The sequence below is a fragment of the Diplotaxodon limnothrissa genome, linkage group LG20, assembly GCF_057381915.1.
Source record: "Diplotaxodon limnothrissa isolate DT_005_m linkage group LG20, D_limnothrissa_male_GT1.1, whole genome shotgun sequence".
Classification (NCBI taxonomy): Eukaryota; Metazoa; Chordata; class Actinopteri; order Cichliformes; family Cichlidae; genus Diplotaxodon; species Diplotaxodon limnothrissa.
The window spans coordinates 5,923,748-5,947,421 of NC_140615.1; the positions used below are offsets into that span (position 1 = coordinate 5,923,748).

The 23,674-nt window shown below is 42.6% G+C and overlaps 1 protein-coding gene across 1 annotated transcript; it reads right to left on the minus strand.

Moving 5' to 3' along the window:
- Positions 1 to 369: 369 nt before the first annotated feature.
- Positions 370 to 22,558, minus strand: noc2l (NOC2-like nucleolar associated transcriptional repressor). Its single transcript, XM_085344232.1, has 18 exons — positions 22,507 to 22,558; positions 21,975 to 22,094; positions 21,409 to 21,592; positions 21,082 to 21,328; positions 19,253 to 19,343; positions 19,053 to 19,131; positions 18,791 to 18,901; positions 18,564 to 18,677; positions 18,260 to 18,448; positions 17,802 to 17,941; positions 16,492 to 16,603; positions 13,577 to 13,690; positions 11,662 to 11,763; positions 11,291 to 11,434; positions 5,455 to 5,568; positions 5,182 to 5,320; positions 3,234 to 3,323; positions 370 to 621 (listed from the first exon to the last, which is right to left on the minus strand). Exons 1-18 carry the CDS (start codon positions 22,524 to 22,526, stop codon positions 479 to 481), a joined length of 2,253 nt encoding a protein of 750 aa, XP_085200358.1. The 5' UTR covers positions 22,527 to 22,558; the 3' UTR covers positions 370 to 478.
- Between the last annotated feature and the right edge of the window lie 1,116 nt (positions 22,559 to 23,674).

Sequence of the window (23,674 nt, forward strand, 5' to 3'; positions counted from 1 at the left end):
AGGGGGTGGGTGAGGAGTTGGCACGGAAACAGACCAGCCTGTGTTGCTGCTCTACCACCTGGGCAGAGAGTCTTGGCGCAGCATCAGACACCACCCTGCCAGCCTGGCACCGCACTGCTGCCTCGGGGCTGAACACCCGCCTCTCTGTACCCGCTCCTCTTGGCCGGCCCTGCCTGGCTGGGCCCGGCTCAGCCAGCCTCATAGCTCCTTCCAAATAGCCCGTTCTTACAAAGCCTGGGGGTGCCTACAGGTGTGCACATGTACACAAATTACTCGTTTCAGGTGCACTTGTGCATTAACATGCACATACACGCTTCAATTAGCATCTTAAAAAAATTCAAGGAGAGGATTTTTTTTTTTTGTATCAGGCTCAGTGTTTAATAAAATTAAACTTCTCTGTACTGTACATAGACAGAAAATTAAAACAACAATAGCAAAGAGAGGAAATACTGGAAATATTGACCGCTCCTATAGACCCTCAGTCGTCATCAGACAGTTCCAGGTCTTCGATTACATCCTCCTCTCCCTCAGCCAGCTTTATCAGAGCAGAGGAGGACAGCGGCTGAGGAGTCTTGGAAGCCTTTTTATCTCCTTCCTCTTCATCATCATCATCATCATCATCTGGAATATAGACAAGAAGTACTTAAACTTCACGCTCAGCCACATCAGAAACCTCTCAGGTATCGAGTAGAACGGCATTTTTAACAAACCTCTTCTAATCTGACACATTTCTACAATGTTGTTTACTCTCCAGGCTCGGCTAATGAGTGGCCACAGGAGTTGCTACCAGCTGTGAGACCACCATGTTAAAATGTGATGTAAACCATCTCTCAAAAGTTACACACGGATGATAAAAGCATAACTGAAAAGCATAAATTTAGAGTTGCGCTCCTTAAATTCCATTTCTGTTCATTTATACATAATAAATTCATTTAAGAGACTGAATTAATTTCTGGGGACAATTTAACTATTTCAGTGCAAATGCTTAGTCTAAATTCTAAAATCGCTCTTCCCTCCAAACCAGCAGCCGAACCCAGAGATGTTTTAGCTTAAAAGTTCAGACTGTCGAGACCCAAATCTGGCATCATGTGGCAGTTTATGCCTGAAAACCTGCTACAAAAACAATTAAATATTTATTAAAATTCAATTTTTTGTACTTGACTATATTTGCATTATCTAGAGCAGGGATATCAAACTTAAGGCCCGGGGGCCAGACGCAGCCCGACAGACTCCAATCTGGCCGCTGGACTGTTTTGGAAAATATGAAGAACATAAATTTCACAGCTTCTCTTACTGATAAAGAGCTTTTCCACGGCCACACTACACTAAAGTAATGAATTCATAGATGATATCTATTAATAAACTATGTCCACAGTGAAAAAAACTAACATTTGCTTTTAATGAACAAAAACTTTCCGGTCTGTCTTTCATTTGCTACAGCTGCATTTCTATATCGTGCAGAAAAACATATTGTTATAATTCTACTTCTTCTTTTGTTAATATTAGAGATGGCACGATACCACTTTTTTATTACCGATATCATAAATTTGGATATCAGCCAATGCCGATATGAATCCGATATAGTGTGTTTTTAATCAATAAAACTGTTTTTTAACCCTGGAGAAAACCAATAGAAAACCAATGGGGTCGGCTCTGACCCCATTGGTTCTCCAGGGTTAAATATCTTGCTGCATTTTGTGTAAGTTTATACTCAAGTTTAAAAAACAAAACAAACACTAAAGCTATTCTGTTATACCTGTATGCAAAAAATACACTGCACCCAAAATATTTCATAGTTCAGCGATACTGATCAATCTAATAAACTTAAACCTGCTCCATCCTCCCTATTCTGGTATTTTAAAGAGTAAGCAACCTAACCAATAGGGTTGCAATCTCCCAGCAAAAAAAAAAGAAAGAAAAGAGAACCACCCCCCACCTCATGATGCTTAATCGACGTAATCAACTTTAATTTGATGCAGTGTGAAAAAAAATGCACAGAAATCAATTATTTTTCAAGAATAATTAAATAGATTCAACGTCTTTCTTCAACAGAACTGCAGACTGCACAGATCGTACCTTCCCAAAGGAAAAAGTACTATAGCTTAGTAGGGTATAGTTTCTATATACATTAATGGACTTCTATACATTTTACATCAGATTAAAACTTTGGGTGTAAGATTCAGATATTTATTTATTAAAAGCTCGACATTTTAAATGAGAATAAGAAAGAAAAGTATGTCTTTGTGCCCCCTTTTCCCAGTTAATGCCCTATCGGCCCCCCTGGCTAAACTTTGCTAGATCCGCCCCTGCACAGTTACCAGCGTCAGCTGCGTAGAAAAAGATCCTGGTGTAGAAAGTAATATTAAATAAATTCTAACAACAGCTGATCAAGCTTAAACGTGCTGCTGTTGTTCAGCCGCTGGTTTCCTCTTTCTGGTGCAAAGTGGGCCAAAAACAAGCAAGAGAGACGGACTCGCGACAGAAAAGCCGATCAGCTGATCATTGATCAGTTTCACGATTGAAGTAGCAACAGGAGAGGGAGGGAGAGAGAAGAGGCAGTCGCTCCATATATCGGTTGTTAAGCTTAACGTGGGAATGCTTTACAAACACTCAGAGATGAACTTACACACTTGCTTTACTTCTCTCTGGGATAACTTCCTCGGAGATGAAATGCCGGTTTGGTAGCGAGGCTACAAATACTCAACCAGACCGCTGACAGGTCCCGCACGCCACAGCTGCTCTATCACGTGATGCATACTGTTCCCACGTGCTACGGTTATGAGCAGAGTTACGCCATGTCGCAAGTTTTGTGAGGTGCTTGTTTGATATTTAATGGATCGGATTTCATTTTTTATTTCTCTCCGATATCCGATCCAGTAATTTAGGTCAGTATCGGACTGATACCCATACGTAATATCGGATCGGTCCATCTCTAGTTAATATACAACCAGGATTAAATGTGCAGATAAACTTCAGGAAGCACTGTTTCACTGGGCTGGCCCACTTAAGATTAAAGTGGACTGTATGTGGCCCACATGTAAAACGAGTTTGACATCCCCGCTCTAGAGGCAAACAGTAATTTTAAGTTTTACCCTTGTTACCAGCCAACCTCCATATTTCTGGCCCTGCACTGATAGAAAAGGGTAACGCAGACGCCTCTACACAGCAAATTAACCAAAACAGACAAATTAGGACCTTAAAATGTGTCAAAACTGTTAATTGTGAATACCGACCTAAGTCTTCTCCCTCATCATCGCTCAGGTCAGACAGGTCTTCAAAATCATCGTCATCCTCGTCATCTGACGCACGGCTGCTCTTCTTACCTGAGGGGAGATGGTGGAAAAACATTACAGCGCGCTGAAATTTGTCTAGTCCTACTTTCTTCAGACGTTCCTAAGTTTGCACCGGTGCATCGCTGACGTCTGACGACTTTGGAGACGTGGATATGTGGGCCAGGTATCACAGGCAGCTGGAAGTGTCTATTTCCTCCTGAGATGGAACTGAGAGTCGATTACAGGCGCCGCCGCCGCTGCTGCTGCACAAACACCCATGACAGTTTACTACTGGCAATTTCAGACATCTTATGCTCACGGCCTAAATATAGCAAATGGAGATAGCAGGCAGGTTCCACAGCTTCCACGATAATGGCAGAGTTGGTGTGTGTGTGTGTGTGTTGGAGAGATGTTGGGTTTTTTTCTTTTTGAAATTTAAGGTGTGCTACTCTCAGAGTGCTCTGTGTGTGTGTGTGTGTGTGTGTGTGTGTGTGTGTGTGTTGTCTAGCCAAAGGGACAACTGGGGTCCACATGCTTTGAAGTTGAGGTGTGATGAGAAGCTGACGGCATAGGGGAGAGAGAAGGAAAACAGAGCTGTTTCCTTTATGACACGAGCACACGCGCACACGCACACACACATAAACAACGTCTATTAAAACATCAGGTACTTCCCATCTGAATTTAAGATTGCAAACGCGCTCTCGCCCTCTCTAACTCTTTGTTGCTCACATGGTGCTTGCAGATTTCAGTTGTACCTTTGAGGTTGCCCCCAAATGACCTGGATGACTTATTACCACCACGCACACAAAAATACACACACGCACACACACACCAATCTTAATCATCAGCCCCTTCTCGCACTCCCCCTCTTTCCGGGAGTGTGTGAGACCGCAGAGAGCTTTGGTGAGCTGCCTGAAAGCTTTTGGCTCTTCGAGACTGGACGGCGAGGCGGTGGGTGTGCATTTGTGTGCTATCATCGAGATGTGTCTGTGTGTGTGTGTGTGTCTGCGCACGTGTTGCGAGGACATGCGGGGGCAGCTGGTTGGAGTCTACAGAGCCAGAAAAAGAGAGAGAGAGGGAGAAAAAAAAAGGGAGAGAGGCCACCGCTGGCTGTTCCAGTGGGCTGGTTTGAATTAGGAACCCCCGCTGGGATCCAAGCCTGTACTTCCTGTTGGGGTGGAGGTGGGGAGGGCAGGTTCGTGAGTGTGGAGGAGCTGAGGAAGGTTGAACGAAAGAGGGGTGAGGGAGGAGTGGAGGGGATGCTTGCCGGCAGCTGCCCATCCGTTTGTGGGGACTCTCCCCACAATGAAGTCCAGATGCATTTAAAAAAAAAAACAAACCCTGCCGCCTGCTCTGTTCCTCAGTGACCTTGCCGAGGGTTTTTTTTTCTGTTTGGAGCGTGTCCGAGTGTAAAGCTATAAAATCGAGGTTGACCTGTGGACGACCCGCAGAGGACGAGAGACAAACGGGGCGGGGGGGGGGGTGTTAAAGGATGAATGAGCTGACGGCGCCTTTTGGCGGAGAGAGTAAGAGAGAACCAAACTCTCTGATAAGCGAGAGATTTTCTCTTCAGTTTGATTTGGGATTTAATTTTAATTTCCACGGAAACGGCCTCTGTGGATGCTTTCATATCTCGGAGCCTTACGGCAAACTGCTCTGCAGGTGATCTGCTTCGTGTAGTCAAATCTAGGAGACGTCACACAAACGGATAACGGCAGGAAAAAAAAAAAAACAAAATCACAGTGAACTGTCATCACCTCTCAAGCTTTTACACTGTTGTAACAAAATGCAGCCCCCTAGAGGCCAAGTTGGGAAATATACCATAACCTGCACCAGTCCACAAATTGTATCCTTTGCAGGGCCGGATTCAGATAAGTGGGGGAAACCAGATATGAGGGGGTTAGCTCACATTTGATTTTGAGTCCTGCATCGTCATCTTCATCGGAGTCGCTGTCAGACTGGAACAGACCCTTGAACTCCTTTTTGTCCTCGGCCTTCTTCTCTTCAATCTTCTTCCGTTTGATCTCAGGAAGGTTCAGATCCTCCATCTTTATGTGACACACACACAAAAACAAACTGCAGTGCTTGTACACATGAACATTCATGAATGAAAAACAGTAGAAGTGACTCATAATGACTGAGTAAGGCGACTACTGGCAGGTTTCTTTGGTTTGATAATTACCCTTTCCTTGCCAGAAATCTCCAGCTGGATCTCCTTCTCTCGCAGCTTCTTCCACTGGCTGTAATATTTGCTCAGGGGGGTCCCCTCCTCCTGGATTTGCTTCTCCCAAGCCGCCTGACAGAGAACAGATATTTAGATGGAGAATGCACACAGGTGTGGACAGGACAGGTATGTGTATGTGAAAGGAAATGCAAATCTCCATCCTAATAAGCATAAATACACAGGTGGGTTCTCTCCCTTTCTTTTCCAGGATCTGTTTAGACAAGCCTTTCAGCAGGTTCATATTACACCTCCACCTCCAGCTGACCGGGAGAAAGAGACAGACGAGTGTGATGAAAGTCAGAGAAAACAGACGGGTTGAAGATGCCTGAAAGAGGAGATCTTCTTCAGCCCCTAAAGGTCTTTCTGGACAATATTGATTAGGCCCAATCACATTATCTGACCGACAAATCCAATAGTGCGAACAGACCGTGGCCTCTTGTACCCGTTGGCCTAACATGTTTATCACAATTTTCAGTGCCGCTATTAAGACAGAGTGACACGTGTGCACCGGAAGACGGGACGAGAGAAAGAAAACGTTACTTCTGAATTCGGTCAGACAAACAACTAAATAATTTCAGATGAGAGAAAGACGAGCGATGGCAGAGTGTGACCAGGATGGACGCAGGGCGTCGTTAATTAGGCTAGCTCTCAGTTTGGGTGACATGTCAGCAGGGGGGCTGGTGGCCGGAGGGGGGCCGTGGCCTTTCCACAGCGACAGCAGCAGGGCTGTCCCCTCTCCTTCGCCCGCGGTGACACCTCTACGGCTGCCTCCGTGCCAGGGAGTCAATGCCATGGCGACAGCCTCCGCTGAGCACAGAGCCGTGGCGACAGGCGCTGGCACCGTGCCGCGTCGTCTGCTATACTATGTAAACACACACACACACACACACACACACACACACACACACACACACACACACACACACACACCAGCTAGATTACAGACGAAGACCATCCGCTTCCATTTCATCTTTAAACGCTCTTAAATATTCATCAGTTCACACCTGTTCAAAAGTACAGGTGACACAACTAAACGAACGCACACGCGCAGCAGAGGTGGTTTCAAAATTTTAAATGCGTTTTCTGTTACTTTGACGACATTTATAAAAACATCACAGTAACAAACAGACAAAATGATGCATTTCTGAGGGTGTGGACATGCAGCCACTTCCCACGAGAACATAAAAAGCACAAGTGATTTTGTTTTTCCTCCTTCGGTTATAGCAGAAGCGCTAACACACCACGAACTTGAACCATGACTTCAGCTCTGAATCTCCTTGGGTATAATTAAACGCATCCACACAGAGGCAATCTTTCCCCCGCCTGAACCCTGCCTCTGCTGACACACTGGACATTTCAGCCATAGCTTTCTAGGCTGGAGGACGTTTGTCCCATGAAGTGATCAGACGTCACTGTGAAGCTTTCCAATCATGCGAGCGCTCACTTCACCGACAGCAAACCTTGCCATACGTGTCTGCGTAGATTCTCAGTCATCCAGGTCATGGTAATCTAAGGAGCTTGAAGACGTTTCAGCTCTCATCTAGGAAGCTTCTTCAGCTCTGAATCAGAATGAAACATCTTCAAGAAACTTAAAGAATTCCAGACGCTTTTCTTTCCAAACTTCCAAACACCAGAGTGTGCAGATGCACTTATGCGCCCAGACACACCTTCAGACGGGCGAACTCCAGATTTAGTGTTTAACGAGACGGTGAAAGAAAGAGACAGCAAATTATTTTGCATACGGAGCACTAATGCGAGAGCTTTGCAAGCCACTTTTTTTTTTTGTGAAACCATGCTACATCACGATGCTACAGAGTAGTTGTAATCTGCTGTGATAATAGACTGTTAGCGTATCAATACGATTAGCCTTAAATTCTACAACAATTCCCACAATTCCTTTGTGTTTGCCGCCAGTCCATTGGTAGATGGTATGCGCAGGCGGCTCAGAGAGTTTAATGGAAATTGGAAGCGTTTTTTTCGCTGAATAAATGGAGCGATGTTTTAAACGTTTAAAAGAAAATGGAAGAAAACGAGCCATCAGGATGAAACAAACACACAACCTGCAGCAACTTAAGGAACGTCTGACAATAAAGGGAAAGTTTAGAAGTACAACAGCGAGTGGGAAAAGGACTTTCCGTGGCCGAACTATGAAGCTAAGGCGCAACTTTTTGTCAGCACTGCTCAGAAGCAGTGAAAAAGAGTAAACCAGACAATCGTTACGTCGTGGAAAACAAGATATTTAAAAGAGACGACGTTAAAAAAAAAAAGAAATACAATAAAAAAAAAAAGGAAATGCTTGTTTCAAGTTGCTCTGTCCTGTTCTAACAATACTGTTCCATAAAATTATGCCATTTGCCGCAACTCTAAATTGCTCTTCAGATCAAGCATCGAATGGAGCGTGCCGAGTTCGCTGCCATTAAATGGCTGAAGGCAGGAGGAATGTTAGAGAAGTTCCCGAGCATGCAGTCTGAGGGAGAGAAAGGTACCTTTCAGGTGTCGTATCATATCAGAGAAATATTTCCTGAATACGTTCTTCAGTTACCGTACTGGTGTTTATTTTGTTGTTAATATGATTTTAAGGGCATGGAGCTGAAAGGGCAAGTTGTTACTGTGGATGTCACCTAGACATCCACCGCTTTGACACACCTGACACCTGTAATTATAGAGGTGTTGCATACAGACACATTCAAATATCACACATGTATGTCACTAAAACACACACACACACATATACATACATACACACATGCAGTACGTATACTTGTACACCTATGTGTTATACACACTAATACTAGTTATTGTGTTTGCATTTTTACCGACAAACACGTTTGTCTGAAAAGATTTCTAGTTATTGTGTGTTCATATTACACATTACTGTCAGTGTGTTTAAGTAAAGAACTGCACTGCTTTTGGTTATTAGGGATTTTAACAAAACTAGCAAGCTTTGTAGCACCAGTACTACAAGCTAACAAAGTCAACGTTCTTTGCCCTGGACAAACTACATCTGTTAGCCCTGGACAGCCCACTATGTTGCCAGCACTGCTCTTTGTGATGCAAATTCTTTAATCTTACAGCAGATCCACCATCGTCATCGCATAGTAGTGCACTGGTGATCTACAGACGCTGCAAGCTCTAAAGAGACTGTGTCTGCATGTTCTAGAGAGATTTGTGGAACAACCAGTATTGCAGGTCGCTCTTTGTAGTGAAGTGTCTGTGGTGAACTTCAAAATCCAGTCCAAAGACACGCATGTTGAGTGAAACTGGTCGTGGATTCGAGGAAGATGGGTGATAAAGTGCTTCGGTTTATAGAAAACCCTATAAACCTAACCCTATGAAGTACTGGTGTACTTAAGTAGGATTTTCAGGTATCTGTACTTTATTTGGGTATTTATTTCTCTGGCAACTTTTTACTTTTACTTCCTACATTTTCACACAGATGCCTCTAATTTCTACTCATTATGTTTGCAAAACAGGCTCGTGACTTTAGGTTTAACGAGTCTGGGAGATTCAAACATGAAACTGATTTGAGCCTAAATGGAGGGAACAGTAACACCTACTGGTTTATCCATCAAGAGGGCTTATCACATACAAAGAGATGAAAGAGGCAAAAACATGTAATTGATTGAAGCGCTACACTTTGGGGGTAAGTTATACTTCAGTATAATAACTTTGCATGGTCCAGGGTTTGTATGAAAATACCTGGCAGTTAAGTTCAGGATAAACAGGTTAGCTTGCAGTACTGTGGTAAATGTACAGTAAAGCGCTGTGTTGGACTGGTGCACAGTGGCTGTGGTGCTCATGGCCAGTGTTAGGTTACATACAGCAGAGATGAATTTGAATTTAAGCTAATGATGCTGAGACTCGTTCATTGAATTCGGCCTTTACACCAACTGTATACTTTCTAGCATAAAGACAGTATAAACAGGGTGCTGTCAGTGTAGAGGATGGAAATCAAGACAGTCTATGAAGCATCTGCTTACATCTAGTTGAATTCAGTTGTAAATGTACAAAGAGCAGTAAAGCTCAGAGCAGCAGCATCAGGTCAGCTGATTATAACATGTAAACAAAGACAAATCCACTGTCTCAGTAGAAATGATTACTATAACTGATCTCAGAGTTCCCTCCATTAAAATCCTATTAAAACTCTTGAATTTTCTTTTTAGCTGTGAAGGTAAGTTCTAAAATCAAGTTTATACTCCCTACTGCTAATATAATATAGATAATATAATTTTATTATTATGTTAATACAGCATGAGGTTCAGATAGTGTTGCACAAAAACTGCTGGTAGAAATGTCCTTCAAAGATCTAATTTGTAGTTTCTTACTTACTTTTCAGAGCTTATGTTTTCACTTTTTAACCTTTACTGGATGGAGTAAAGCCACCGTCCCACTGTCTGCACAGCCAAGGACTTGCATCAGGCACCACCCTTAGTTCAAACCTTATAGCTATTGATGAGTCTATTTATAGGAAAACTATCCAGTATGAATATGGGAGATACAGTTCATTAGGTTGAAAACTGGACAGTAACTCAGTGAAGCACTACTGGTAACTGCATCTTGTGTATAACTGGCCCTTTGAGACCTCCCGGGATCTACAACCAGAGTAAGCACAGGGTCATTCTTACCTGAGTTTAAGGTTTATATAGAGAGGTGTTCTCCATTACCAGCTTCTGCCTGTGGCATTAGATGATCTGTTGTTAGATGGCCTGCAGCACGTAGCTCAACTGGAAACTATCCCAAAGGAATATAAAAAGCTATTTTTCCCTGCAACTGGATTTCTCTGGTGCTCTTATTAGAAATACTGGAATATGATTGTTGAACATATAGTTACACGAACCAATAATTATTACCCATAAGGGCTGTAATTTATTTACAGATGACTGTAAATACTCACTGTTGTACCCCTCTCCAAACGTCCTTGATGTTAATGATTTGAAAATGTGGATCTATCGCTCCATCATACGTGCTGCTACTGATTTTCAGTCTAGTTCTTGTGTAATTTGGCCCTTTCTTTATGTTTCCCTTCCATAAGAACGGCTTTTTGACAACCAGCCCTCCACTAAGAGTGTGTGATGAGGCTTCAGGGAACCGTATGGATCAGTTAAGGAGTCAGATGCATCTCTCAAGTTCTGTGTCAGGTGTTTGCAGGATGCTTTCCCATATTTTTCCAGGACATGACTTTCAGATACTGTTTGTCCTCAACACACAGTACACCATTTCAAGGAATGCCAATTTTTTTAATCTAATAGCTCTTTGGGAATCACCTTGTTGGTGCAAAGATAGTATTTTTCAAAGTGTGTTATCTTTGGCAGTTATTTATAGATTCAACTAAAGAAATGGGAACTGTTTTTGTGACAGGCTACTAGTAACAAAGTGGCAAATGGTACGTTACATGTAGATGAGTCATGTGTAGACAGAACACTGGCTCATGCATTGAGTTACATACCTTTTCATGTCCAAAGAAACGTTTGAAAAGATATTCATAAAGTCTGGAGAACTGTTGCTCAAGACTGCTTTTAAAATGAAATAAAGTCTAGCTTGGAAGCAAAAATAACAGTAAAATGTTTTTTCCTGTTGCCCATCTTGCATTTTGTTGATGACCTTTACGTTTAACTGGCCTTGAGTAGTTTTAAAATTTAAACCTATTTAGTGCCATTTTCAACATATTATTTATTTGCCCTTATTATCTGGATCAATGGAAGAGCATTGCTCTGTATTTGCAACTCATTTCTATGTTAAAGGTTTTCAAAAGCAGAAGGGCCAAACAATCATCGCACAAACCAGACCCACTCACCACAGCGGTGGCATCGGCCACTCCAAATGTGGCCTTCTGTCTCCGTCCTGTGATGTGGCTGCTGTTTTCCTGTATCTTCTCCAACAGCTGACGCACCGGCTTAGAGTAATTGGCCACTTTGCATTCCTTCAGGAACGCTTTCAGCTGCAGGGACATGGAGGAGGTGCATGAGAAGGTAAGAACAAGCACATGATGATTATTGTTTCCCCTAAAGGAAGCTGATTCGGTTCAGCAGATCCTGAATCATATATTCAGGTGAAAAACTTTGGGAATAGCATTCAGTGTCATAGCAATTGTCTAAAAAAGTGACAAAGTCAAAAAAAATAAATCAATTCTAGTCTGCTTTAAGATCACTTTGAAGTATGCCTCACCTGAATGATGGTGGGCAAGGCGAGCTCAGGGAACCCGATGGAGCTGGCCTGAGTGTGGAAGTAATCTAGTATCAGGTCGTACAGCTGGTCAATCATCCCGTCCTAAAACACAACAGGACAGCAACGATCATAAACAATGTTCACAATTTACAAAATGACATCATTTTCCTATTTCATGTGAAACTAACTCGAGTGGATCTATGGAAGCATCTTCCTCGCTGCAAATTAATCACGCCAATAGCTTTTCCCAGCCTGGTATTAACATTTAAATGTTTACTAACCAAGAATCAATAATGCATTACAAGCTGTTTTAATTGATCTGTGTCTCTATCCAGATCTATTTTGGGAAGATTTAATGTTGAACTTCTAGTATGCAGTGTTTGTGTTCATGGATATTGGCATTTTTGGGACAGACAATATACTTCCTGCTTATTGGTCGGGGCTAACTTAAAATAAGTCTCCAAACCAATCACATCTCGCTTAGCATGACGTCTATACCAGTGAACAGAAACAAAGTGCAACATTCACATAAGCTAAAGTTTTATTTTATATGAACTCACTAAATCACTCAAACAGTGCGAGCTGATGTGTCTGCATCACCCTGCCATTAGGAGTGATGCAGTGATGAGTGGCTAACACTGGAGCCAATACTGAACGACTGTATTTTCACTGAAAAGCAGAAAGGAGTCTATATGAACGACAAACTGCGCAAGTCTACACTGGCAACAATAAGCAAGCAAAATGCGATTACTGGCCAGCACATTATCACAATGTTGTGCTAATCAATATACTCTGTTTGCAATGTATAGTGCTAGCACACAGATCCATCACAGCTGTGGATGTGTGTGTCCCTGGGACATGAAGTCACCTCCGGCTTATAAACAGGAGATCAAATGGTTACCATTTAGGTAATATACCAAAAAGTAACATGACTAGCCGAGATGCCGCCCCAGGAAAACCGAATGCATTGAAAATAATTACAGTGTAGCATCAACAGCTTGAAGGCTGAAGAGCAGCCAGGTTTCCACAGCAGCTGCATCTACATGTCGATACGGCAAAGACTGGGAAAGGCACTGGGTACCAGTACACTAGCTTGACCCCAGAGGCAGGATTTGGTTCTCCTCCTGGTCTTGAACCGACAATCTTTTTGCACGTAATGCTAACTTTGTTAACCGCTACACCACAGAGCCACTATGTGACGGTAACAGTGTACAAACTTTAGCACTTCATAACAGCTATATTCTCTATCAACACAGACTAAAAACAAATAGGAAACCACAGAAAAGCAACCTGAGATTACCAATTGTGTTACTCAGAGCTCCCTGTAGCCCCTAAACCTTTTAAAGTTTCAGGTCAAATGAGGACCTACTTTATACAACAACAACAACAACAACAACTATTATTATTGTTGTTGTTACTATTATTATTATTTAGCCTTTAGTAAAAGCTGAATACGTAAAGATGCCATCTACAGGGCTAGAAGTTAAGCTGCCTTTCTGTGAAATAAAACATCTGAAGCCTGTGTGGACTGAGAGGTGCTCTGATTCAGACCGATCTGTTTGTTCGGTCAGGTCTGCTGTGTGTTTACGAGACGGGGGTTCACGGCAGTTGCCTGGGTGACAGCGGTGAGAACAGACCTAGCGAGCGGAGTGCGGGGGATAATCCCACAGAGCTGCAATCCTCTTGGCTGCAGCACTGAGCGAGGTGACTCAGGGTCAGTCTGAGAGCTCTGACTTTCAGCGTTGTCCTCAATCCACACCCACTCTGTCACAGAGTAGCACTAAAATAACTAAGACTCCAGGAGCTGCTCCATCTCAGCACACTAAAGACAGAATCAGCAGGAACCGCTGTATACCAGCTATAAAGAAGTACCTGGTCTAACACTCTTAACACTAGCGGTCACAGTAACACTTACCTTGTAGGCTTTCTCGATTAGGTTGACCTTGTTAAGCTTCAGGATGACTGCAAAGTTGATGGGTTTCTTACTTATTCGTCCGGGTTTCTTGTTGAAATCAACTTGCTGGAAGATCTGTAAGAGGAGACAAACAGTAAACTCTGATCTACTCATACAACAATGTAGTGCATACCATCTCAAATATAAAACATGCTCTTTTTAATCAATCTGTCAGTCTCTTTGTTTGCATTTTTTAAAAAGGATGCAGATTTTGGTATGAGTAACATCCACCTGTTTTCTCAACTATCCAATCCAGACACATCCCTTAATGAAGGAATCAATAATGCAGGTTGGGCCTACAAATGTCATAATTAACATCACTATTTATTAAACCAATTAGCTAATAAATCTGTTTTATCTGTGAGAAACCAAGTCCACAGCTACCGCTTGCATAGGACTTAAGAGGGTAAGTAGCAGCCAGGTGCTGCTAATCAAATGCACTTGAATTATTGATCATCAGCGAGTGTGAGCACCTCTCTAAAAGCAGAAGCTTTGCTGGTCCGCAGTATTTAGACGTGTGTTAACATAATCCCAAGAATAAAAGACATCAACAGTGATCTTAGAGAACCAATTGTTGCTGCCCATCAAACTGGGATGGGATCTACTGTTAAGTGAAAAACAAGACCGTTGCCAATCTTCCCAGGACTGGATGTTCCAGTAAATTCACCCCAGGATCAGACCATGCAATGCTCTGCAGGCTGTAGTTAGCATGTTAAATGTCAAAGTTAATGACAGTACAGATAGAAAAAGACTGAACAAGTGTGGTGCTTGTTGACAAGAGGGGGTGTCTTCTCTCTTAAAAGAACACGGCAGCACGGCTTAAGTTAAGCTGCATTTGAACAAACCACAAGATTTCTGGAACGATGTCCTTTGGACAGATGAGACCAAAGTGAAGATGTTTGGCTGCAACGATGCCCAGTGCCATGTATGAAAAAGGAAAATCAAATCCAGCATATCAGCTCAAACACTTCAGGTTAACTGTCATGCACGGTAGTGGAGGAGTGATGATCTGGGTTGTTTTGCAGCCACAAGACTTTGCAGTCATTGAGTCAAACATGAACCCCCACTGTGCACCAAATGCTTGAGTCAAATGTGAGACCGTCTGTCTGACAGCTGGCTGAAACTGGGTAATTTAACGGGACAATCATCCCAAGCACCGCAGGAGATCTACAGCAGAATGGCTAAAAAAGGAAAACGACGGTGTTGCAAAGGTCAAGTAAAAGTCCAGACCTCAACCAGACTGAAATGCAGTGGCAGGACCTTAAGAGAAAGTCATATAGAAAACAATTGCTTCAAGTTAAAAGTGGTTCTACAAGCAACTGAATCGTATGGTGTGCTTAGTTTTTCAAGTCCAGCGGAAACTTTATCTCCTGGCTGTAGGTTGATATTTGGAACTGCTTCTACGCGTTAATAAAAGCCGCGACCGTCTCTGTCTTGAGTAAATCCGCATTCAACTTGCTATTCTTCAAAGACAACGCAGCTAAAGAAAACATTTATTCTGCGGGATGCTGAAAGTGTTTTGACAATTATCAGTCAGCGCAGCTCATTTTAAATACTGCAGTGTTACTGAGATGACACATTTCTATCTTAGTCTGTGAAAGTACATTCTAGCCAACGTGTGGGCTATTTGTCTACAAGCTTTAGCTTTCACATCTGCCCACAGTGCGCAAGTGAATTTCTGTCTTGTATTTGTGTATCAAGCTATTTCTGACTCCCTGTATCTCTGTGCTTGTGTGTGTGTGTGTGTGTGTGTGTGGGTGTGTGTGTGTGGTCGTTAATGCTCGCTGTGCGCGAAGCAGAGCAACGCTCCTGGCCGGTGCTGTCTGTACAAACATAGGATGTGGTGGCGGTCTGCGGGGGAGCCAGGGGAAGTGGGAAGGCATGGGCCAACCCTGGTGCACTCTCTCTCTCTCTCTCTCTCTCTCACACACACACACACACACACACACGCACACGCATGCACACAGCTACACAAGCAGGAAGCTCCAAATCATACACCCCCCTCGGAGATACGAGAACACACACACAGGCACAGACACACAGGAGGAAGGGGCTGCTTTTGCTGTTCTAATTAAAACAGTAGCAGCGTACCTCAGCCTGACTTTAACAAGGGGAACAGTAAAGGAGAAAAAACACAGGAAGCATTGTGCGTCACAAATAAACACAGCTTGCTGTTGGGGGTTAGATGGAGCGAGGGAGGCGGGGGTCGGAGTGTATCTGTGTGTATGACGGGGAGAGAAGTGGGGAGTGGGCCATAGGCAGAGAGGATGTGGTCTGCACAGCATGTTAGGACCAGAGTGTAAACCACAACCGTGTCTTTATCGCTTCGGTCAAACTGCTGCATGCACACAAACACATACAGACAGACGTGCGCTGACCACTCCCAGCGGGCCGAGCCAGTCGCCAGCACATGTCTCTCCTCCAGCAAACCACAACAAAGCCGCACAGCGTGCATAAAAACTTGCGCACAAAGGCACACTACGCGGTCACGTGACTAGCACCTGATCCAGAGAAGATGTTGTCAGTTGGTGACCCGTGATTGGTCTGATAACAAAGGTGTCTCTCACAGCTCTACCCTTTGAATGTTTCCTCCTAAGCTTCTACAGTTGTGGCCGTTGAGACCAAAGTGCATTTCGTATGCCACTGATGTTTTTCCGCAGCAAACCACCGACGGAACATTTCATCACATCTACCTTTTCATTGTTTCCATTTCACCAAAGTCAGCCAACGGGCTGTTTATTGTAGATTATCTCAAACTATCCGAGGGCCTCAAGTTGTGTGTCGGTGCGAGAGACTCGAGCCACTGGAAACCTGACCCCTCACTGATACGCTGTTAGCTCTGCACGCTGGTTACTTGAGATGACGTGAAGCCTTACCTCCAAGAGGAAAGGCAGAACGGGCACAAACGTGTTGGTGCTGCCAGACAGCAGAGTGAGCGCTCTGCAACAGTGCATCCTCAGAGGGTAATATCTCGCTGTGGGAACCAGTCTGAAAGAGAAAATAGTGATCAATGTCTCCACCTGCTGTTGGCAACGTGTACAAAAAAAAAATAAAAATAATTCTCTTCCAAGATTTTGAAAGCAACACAGTTACAAAAATTTTGGGTGAAGGAACCACAAAATATATTTTAAAAAAAAAATGCAGATTGCAGGAGTACAAACAACGGTTCATCTCATTAGGTAAACCTGTTCATGTTTCTTAATGCAAAGATCTAATCAGCCAACCCAAAGGCATACACGGTGCCTTCTGACAGAGTATTTCAGAAACTGTTAATCTACTGCGATTTTCCTGTGCAATCATTCTAAGGTTTACAGGGAACATTCCCAAAAAGAGAAAATATCCTACGCGAGGCAGATCTTTGGGCAGAAATCACTTGCTACTTTTAAGGATCAGAGGAGCTTGGATGCTTTAAGGAAGACAACAGTAAGTCAAATCACAGTAAGTCATTATAGCCAAGGTATGCAGAAGAGCATCTCTGAAGACCACTCCCATCCCAACAGGAAGCTGAGGCTACAATTCACACAGACTGACAAATTTTTTTAAAATGTTCCCTGGTCCAAGGAGTCTCAGTTTCTGCTGCAACATTCAGATGTTAAGGTCAGAACTACATGAAAGCTTGGATCCATCCTGCCTTCAATCAAATTTCCTCGGCTCACTTTGGGACCCTCAGTACCAACTGAGCATCATTTAAACGCTACTTCTACTTGAATACTGAATCACGTCCATCTCAGACTGCACCCATCTTCTGATGGCTGCTTCCAGCAGGATAACGCACCATGTCACAAAGCTCAAATCTCAAACTGGTTCCTTGAACATGACGATGTACTCAAACATTCATCAGATCTCAATCCATCACAGCATCTTTGGGATGTGGTGGAACGAGAAAGTGACATCATGGATTTACACCCAACAAATTGGCAACAACTGTGTGATGTCATCATGTCAATATGGACCAAAGCAGGAATGTTTCCAGCAGCTTGTTGAATTTATGCCACAACGAATTAAGCTAGTTCTAAAAGCAAATGGAGGTGCTAGCGAGGTGTAACATAAGTGTATGATATAATATAAGTGGCTGTTTAGTGTGTATTTGAAGCCAAGTCGTGGCTTTATTTATACATCAGACTCTGGGGTTGAGTTTTTAATCTTTTAAAAGCTTTTTTTCCCTAACATATTTATGTATACTTACTTCATGGTGCCAATTATGACTTGGCAGAGTGGATAGATCAGAGGCTGCAGTACCTCACTGGGGTGGAGTGTGCTCAGGACCCGACACCACAGGAACAGACAGTGAATATACTGCCAGTTATAAACTGATTGATACGTTTCCTATTAAAGAAAAAAAAGGGGTCAAATGTGAATGAGGGTGAGCATCTATATAGCAGAGAATAGCTCTGTGTCACTGCGCGTGGTTGCTCAGTCAGTATATAGCTTTAAATTACTTTTGTAAACTGGACTAAGCTCCAATCATACATCCCCGTTTTTGCGCATGAGCATTTCAAAAGCAAATATATATTTGAATTTTATATAATTACAAAAACCAATCCTTAAATTGAAGCCCTAAATGACTCAAGGCAGATGTATACTTGTCAGTCTCTATAAATACTGTTTTATGTGAGCACAAACAGCAAAAAGAAGCCAAACAACCTTCTTCTTCATGGTCATGGCGTTTCTGAGGTGAATGGCCAGCTGTCGGATATAGATGAAGGCGTGCTGGTAAGTGACCTGCGTGTCCAGGGCATACATCTCTGTCAGAGTTCTCTGCATGAAGTTGATCATGGGCAGCACGTTGGGAGATGTGAACTTGCAGTTTTGTACATAAGAAATGTACATTTGCTGCAAAGAGGAAGACGGTTATTCTTAAGAAGCCCAGGCTGGATTTGCTTTTCCCCCCCTTTTGCCTCAGTAAAGATCCAGGTTTGTTGTGAACACCTCAATTCCTGCAGCTCACCTTAAGAATCGGGTTGAGGTACGTTTCCTGTTTCTGGCGGCAGATTTTATTGAGGGCCAGGAAGGCAAGAACCCGACTCGTCTCTTCCCCCGTGCTCCACTGCTTCATTAGTTGCTGGAGTCAGAAACAGGAAAAGGAAACAAAAACAGAGACACATTAAGACATCATTTGTCAATAAATACTGACATATTTTACTCCGTGTCATCAAGCTAAGGTGGAGGTCTCACCTTAATCAGGTGGCGACACTGTTTGGGTAGACACAAGTAATACGGTACGAGCTGGTTGGTGTGCTTCAGGACCGCACAGATGACCGTAGCCTCCGTTAGGCTGGATAACAGCTGCAGTTGGGAAACAAGAAATAATTTTAAAGCAAATATTCACAAAAATGAATCCCTGTATTCTGTATTTCATGTATCTGCCTCACAGGAACACACAGGCCTGAAATCTAAGTGGTGAAAAACAAAGAGACACATGAAGTAAAGAGCAAACCTGAACCACTCCACTGAGATACATCTTTATGTCCATCTGATTCTTCTGCCATCTTGGACTAGACGAAGGAAGCACTGACCTGCGAACAAACCGCAAGACAAACAAAGAAATGAGTGAACGGGTTCTCTTTTCCCTCTTCTCAGCTACACCGAGACAATCGATGAGAAATGAGACGAGTGTGAATATTGTGGATTTTGTACTTTTTTTGGTCTTTATCTGGCTTCAGGTTAAGCATCCTCTGCAGAGCTCCGTGGATATCTTTGATGCAGAACAGGACCAAAGCATTGAACACTGCAGACAGAAAAAGAACATCATGCATGCTTAAGTGTTGTATCTTTCATAAATAGCACAAGGACTGAATATTAATGTGCTTATGTCATCACAATAATACAATTCTAGAAACAATCGATCTTTAAAGGAAAGCTTGAAGAACTGCCAGAGGACTTTTTGTAACTGATAAACTGTGTTTTCAATTTCTTCTCTGTGACAGAGATCGGCATGTTTGTCTCTAAATAAGCTGCGCTTCTTTTATTCTTCGCTTCTTTTTATTTATATAATGTAGCTTGTTTATCCTAGCTCATTTTTGATGTTTGTGAATCTTATGAGCTTCTTACGGAGTGCTTAAAACGTTAAAATAAACATTAAATCTGCACTGTAGATACATCGTAACAGAAACCCTCTGAAACACTACAATGTAACCTGATGTGCAAATGTAACTACATTTTGCAGTTACATTTGTAACTACAAATATAACCGCTACTGTGATTGGCCTGTTCGATACTCTCAATTCCTCCTGTGCATTTACCTTTTTTTTTATTTTTTTTATTTGTTGACTACACTTTTTTTAATTTATCAGTCAGAGAATAAAAATGACCACCTCAACATGAGGACTCAGAGATGTCAGCAAATTTCTAACTGCAGCTTCCCAGAAGTATCAGAACGGAGATGAACGAATGTTCAAAAAAGTGAAAAACAAAAGCCCCCCCACAAAAAAACAAAAAAACCCCAAAACAAAACAAAAAATAAAACCCCACCTGACAACAATAACAACAAGTCCAAGCATTTTATATATTTCTATCGTGGCTGGCACTGCATAAACAACCGTAGGGACACGACTACAAGCTAATTAATGAGTAAAATATCACACAAAAGCATGAACGCTTCCAACAGCATGTGACAAGTCATTAAGGACTGACAACAAATTATGGTTAAATTATTAAATTCGCTAGGTATTCCCTTACTGGTTGGTGATTGGTTGCCGGTTGCTAGCAGATCACAGCAGTCGACAGCAGTTTGTATGGAAGATGCTGAACTGTCTCCACTGCATCACCGTATACCTCTTTTAAAAGAGGTCCTTTAGCCATTTTCATCATCCAGATGGGGCGACTCGTTTTCCAGTCGCCCCATCTATTGTCTATAGGGTCGTGATAGCAGTGGGTCCAAATGTCCCGTGGACGTTACACCGATGGTATACCTGCTGCTCGGTGTATGGCTTTTTAATCAGACTTGAGGACCACTGTGTTTCCTTGTTGCCTGGTTTCAAAACTGGCTGGATTTTCATGAAGGAGATGCTCTCATGACCAATGACTAGCCAACCAGTGGGATGCAGTCTGTTGTCGTCACATTTTCAGATCGCTTGAAACCCCGGCCGAGTAGATACTACAAAAGTACGTGGTACCAGGTACTACCACATAATGAAAAACCCCAAAAACCAAGTCGATCTGATCCGAAGAGGTGCTAATGGAAAAGGGCTATTTAAGACCAACTACTCACCAACCAGTCACAGAATTAAAACTTTCACATAGCAATCAATGGTTGCCAGGGGTCACAGACCCCCCTCTCTAGGACTGCATAAATAGTGCTTTCAACAATCACTTGCTTACCGGTTGGAGAACACACATTTTTCCTTTGTGACTATTGGATGGTAAATGGTTGCTGACAGGCCTCTAGGCCTGTGTGACTGGTGTTTTAATTTCAAATTAAACTGTTATATACCCATATATACATGAATACAGATATGAGGACCCACCTGAGCTGTCAGCTACTTTGTAGCGGCACTGACCGCCCTCTTCACCCTTCGTTGTGGCGACAGCAGCCTTGAAGGCCTGCGTGACTTCTCTGAAGAGATGAGCTGTGGGTTCTTTCTTCATGGCCACTTTCCAGTCGTCTATCATTTTGTCTGTGACTTTGATAGTATCTGCTCCCTTCTTGGCTTTCTTTGAACTTTTTGCTGCATATTCATCGTCATCATCTTCTTCATCCCCAGAGCTGGCCTCCTACAAACATGTAAAAAGGCAGCATGAGGATCTCCTAATTTCCAAAAGAACTCACACCAGAAAGTAAGTAGCCCTCTTACCTCCAGTTTAGATGGTAGTTTGTGGTACCCTCTCTCGTCTTCATCGTCTGAGCTGTCGGTGTCGTCAAAATTTAAAAGTGCCTGGTCGTTTTCCTGCAGAAACTTGTAGAACTCGGGATCTTTGCTCTTTAACCTGGACAGCTGCTCCTTGTGCTGAGAGGCCTTACCTTTAGACTTTTGATCTCTACAAATACAGAGTATGTACAAAACGAGTTACAGAACTTTGAGACATTTTCTGCATTTGCACTTTTCTAACAGTACATCATACAGAAAAGAATAATCAGGCCCCCTGGAAATTACGCCCCTGCCAAAGCATCTCAGTCGGGTTAGGACTTTGACTTTGATTAGGCCAGGCAGCACATATAGCAGAATAGTACCATAGCTAAAGGGGTGTGAAGTCAGTTGGTGAGTCTGAAAAGTAAATGGATATGACCCCAATTGAACAGAATACAATATCCAAATATTTTACACTGGAAAATGCTGCACGTGTGTATACCCGTATCAGAGCGTGCCCACATTTAAGATTATGTTTCACCCCCTAAAGGTCTCTAAATATAAGGACTCACTTCTTAGGGCTTGGAGAGTTCTGATCTGTCTTCTTCTTGAGCCCATTCTGTTTGGGAGGCTCTTCGTCCGATTCAAAGCCTGTCAGCAGGAACTCATCCACACTCAAGTCTTCTAATTTCCTACAAGAAAGAAAACAATCCATAAGAAGCAAGTCGATAAAAATGTGTGTGTGTGGTCTAACTGTCCTACAGTTTTTAAGTTCACGTGTAAGCATTTTTGTTGGTTAGCTGTTCACTTGTCAGTCAGATGCAAATATCTCCCTAAAACACTCAGGAACCTTGTATTATTATTATTATTATTATCATTATTATTATTAATATTTTCATGAAGCGAAACCACACTTAGAATACAGCAGTCGTATTCGAGTTAGCATGACGACTTTATGCTAGCACTTTAGTTACTAACATACAGTCGTAAAGAGTTAGAATGACTTTCACGACTAACTGGCCAGACTTTAACTTTCAACATCAACATAAAATACTGGGTAAATCTCATTGTATTCATAGCATAATAAAGAAAATATTAACAAACCTTTTCTGTTTCGCTGCCATGCTGGATCTAAAAAACGTGACGCCAAACCGCAATACCCACAATCCTCTGGTGCAAAGCGATGGAATTGGTTTTATGTTTCGCGGATACTGATCGTATGACGGTACTTGCGTTTATAATTACACCGACTAACCGAAACATTATTATTTTTGATAAAATGCTAACGAACTTTATTTGTTTAGTTTTTGATGAAAGTAAAGTCGGCACAAATACAGTGAACAAATACTCAACTGATTATTTAAAACAAATATACGGTAGTGCGTTCACGGAAACCTCGAAATTTTCTTGCGCGTGCAAGATCGGACACTGTTTTGATGCAACACGTGAGGTTTAAATAAAATGTTCAGCTGCATTTACCAGACACAGGAAGCCAAATATCCAGAGAGGAGTACAGTATTTTTTAAACGTTACTTTGCACGGCCTCAAAGCTGGGCAAGCTTACAAACCGAAGGAAGTCACTGCTGTCATCGCATCGACACCGACGACGGCTGGTCGTGAGTACCCTGTGCTTTAATTTTTTTCAGGTTAGCTAACGTTACCTTAGCGGCTAGCTTCATAGACAGCTTATTTAGAATCACTGGCTATCTCACGTAGAGATAATAAAGACAGGGTGCTTATTTTACGTCAGTAGTAGGGTGATAAGTGTATAATTTGCACGTAAATAACGAGGAAAAAATTACAGAAGCTGTGCATTATTGAACACGTTTGTAGTTATGTTTCATTTTATTTTCCGGGCTAACCAAAACGGGGTATGTTTCATATTGTGGCCAATCACAGCGCGTCACTGAAAACTCCGCCTTTCACAGTAGCACAGACGGATACGTCGAACACACTTCCGTGTTCCGACAAGACAAAAGTGGTGGCTTAAGGTCGCGTGTGTCTGTGGGCTCGTAAACTGAACAGTCACTGCATTAGTTTGCCGGTTGGTCATTTGAAATGACATACCGGTGTTTTTCAACCATGTCTTCCTTTTTAACGTATTAAAATTTAACAGCATGAGCAAGCCTTGCTACCTTCGGCTTCGACAATTACAGCGTCACCTTAACAGACCGATGTCAGCTTTCAGGCAGCTCTTTTTTTGCATTGACGTCAAGCACATACAGCACAAAACAGAGGCTTTCTTCATATTTCCTATGCTCGAGTCACAATA

What these genes read in the sequence shown, in the direction of transcription:
- noc2l (XM_085344232.1), bottom strand. Translation starts at nt 22,526, where the DNA reads ATGGCAGCGAAACAGAAAAG. An exon ending in ATCTCAGTGGAGTGGTTCAG is followed by an intron (nt 18,902 to 19,052) that starts GTTTGCTCTTTA and finishes TCCCAACTGCAG; the next exon opens with CTGTTATCCAGCCTAACGGA. An exon ending in TGGCCGATGCCACCGCTGTG is followed by an intron (nt 5,569 to 11,290) that starts GTGAGTGGGTCT and finishes GTTCTCTGTCAG; the next exon opens with GCGGCTTGGGAGAAGCAAAT.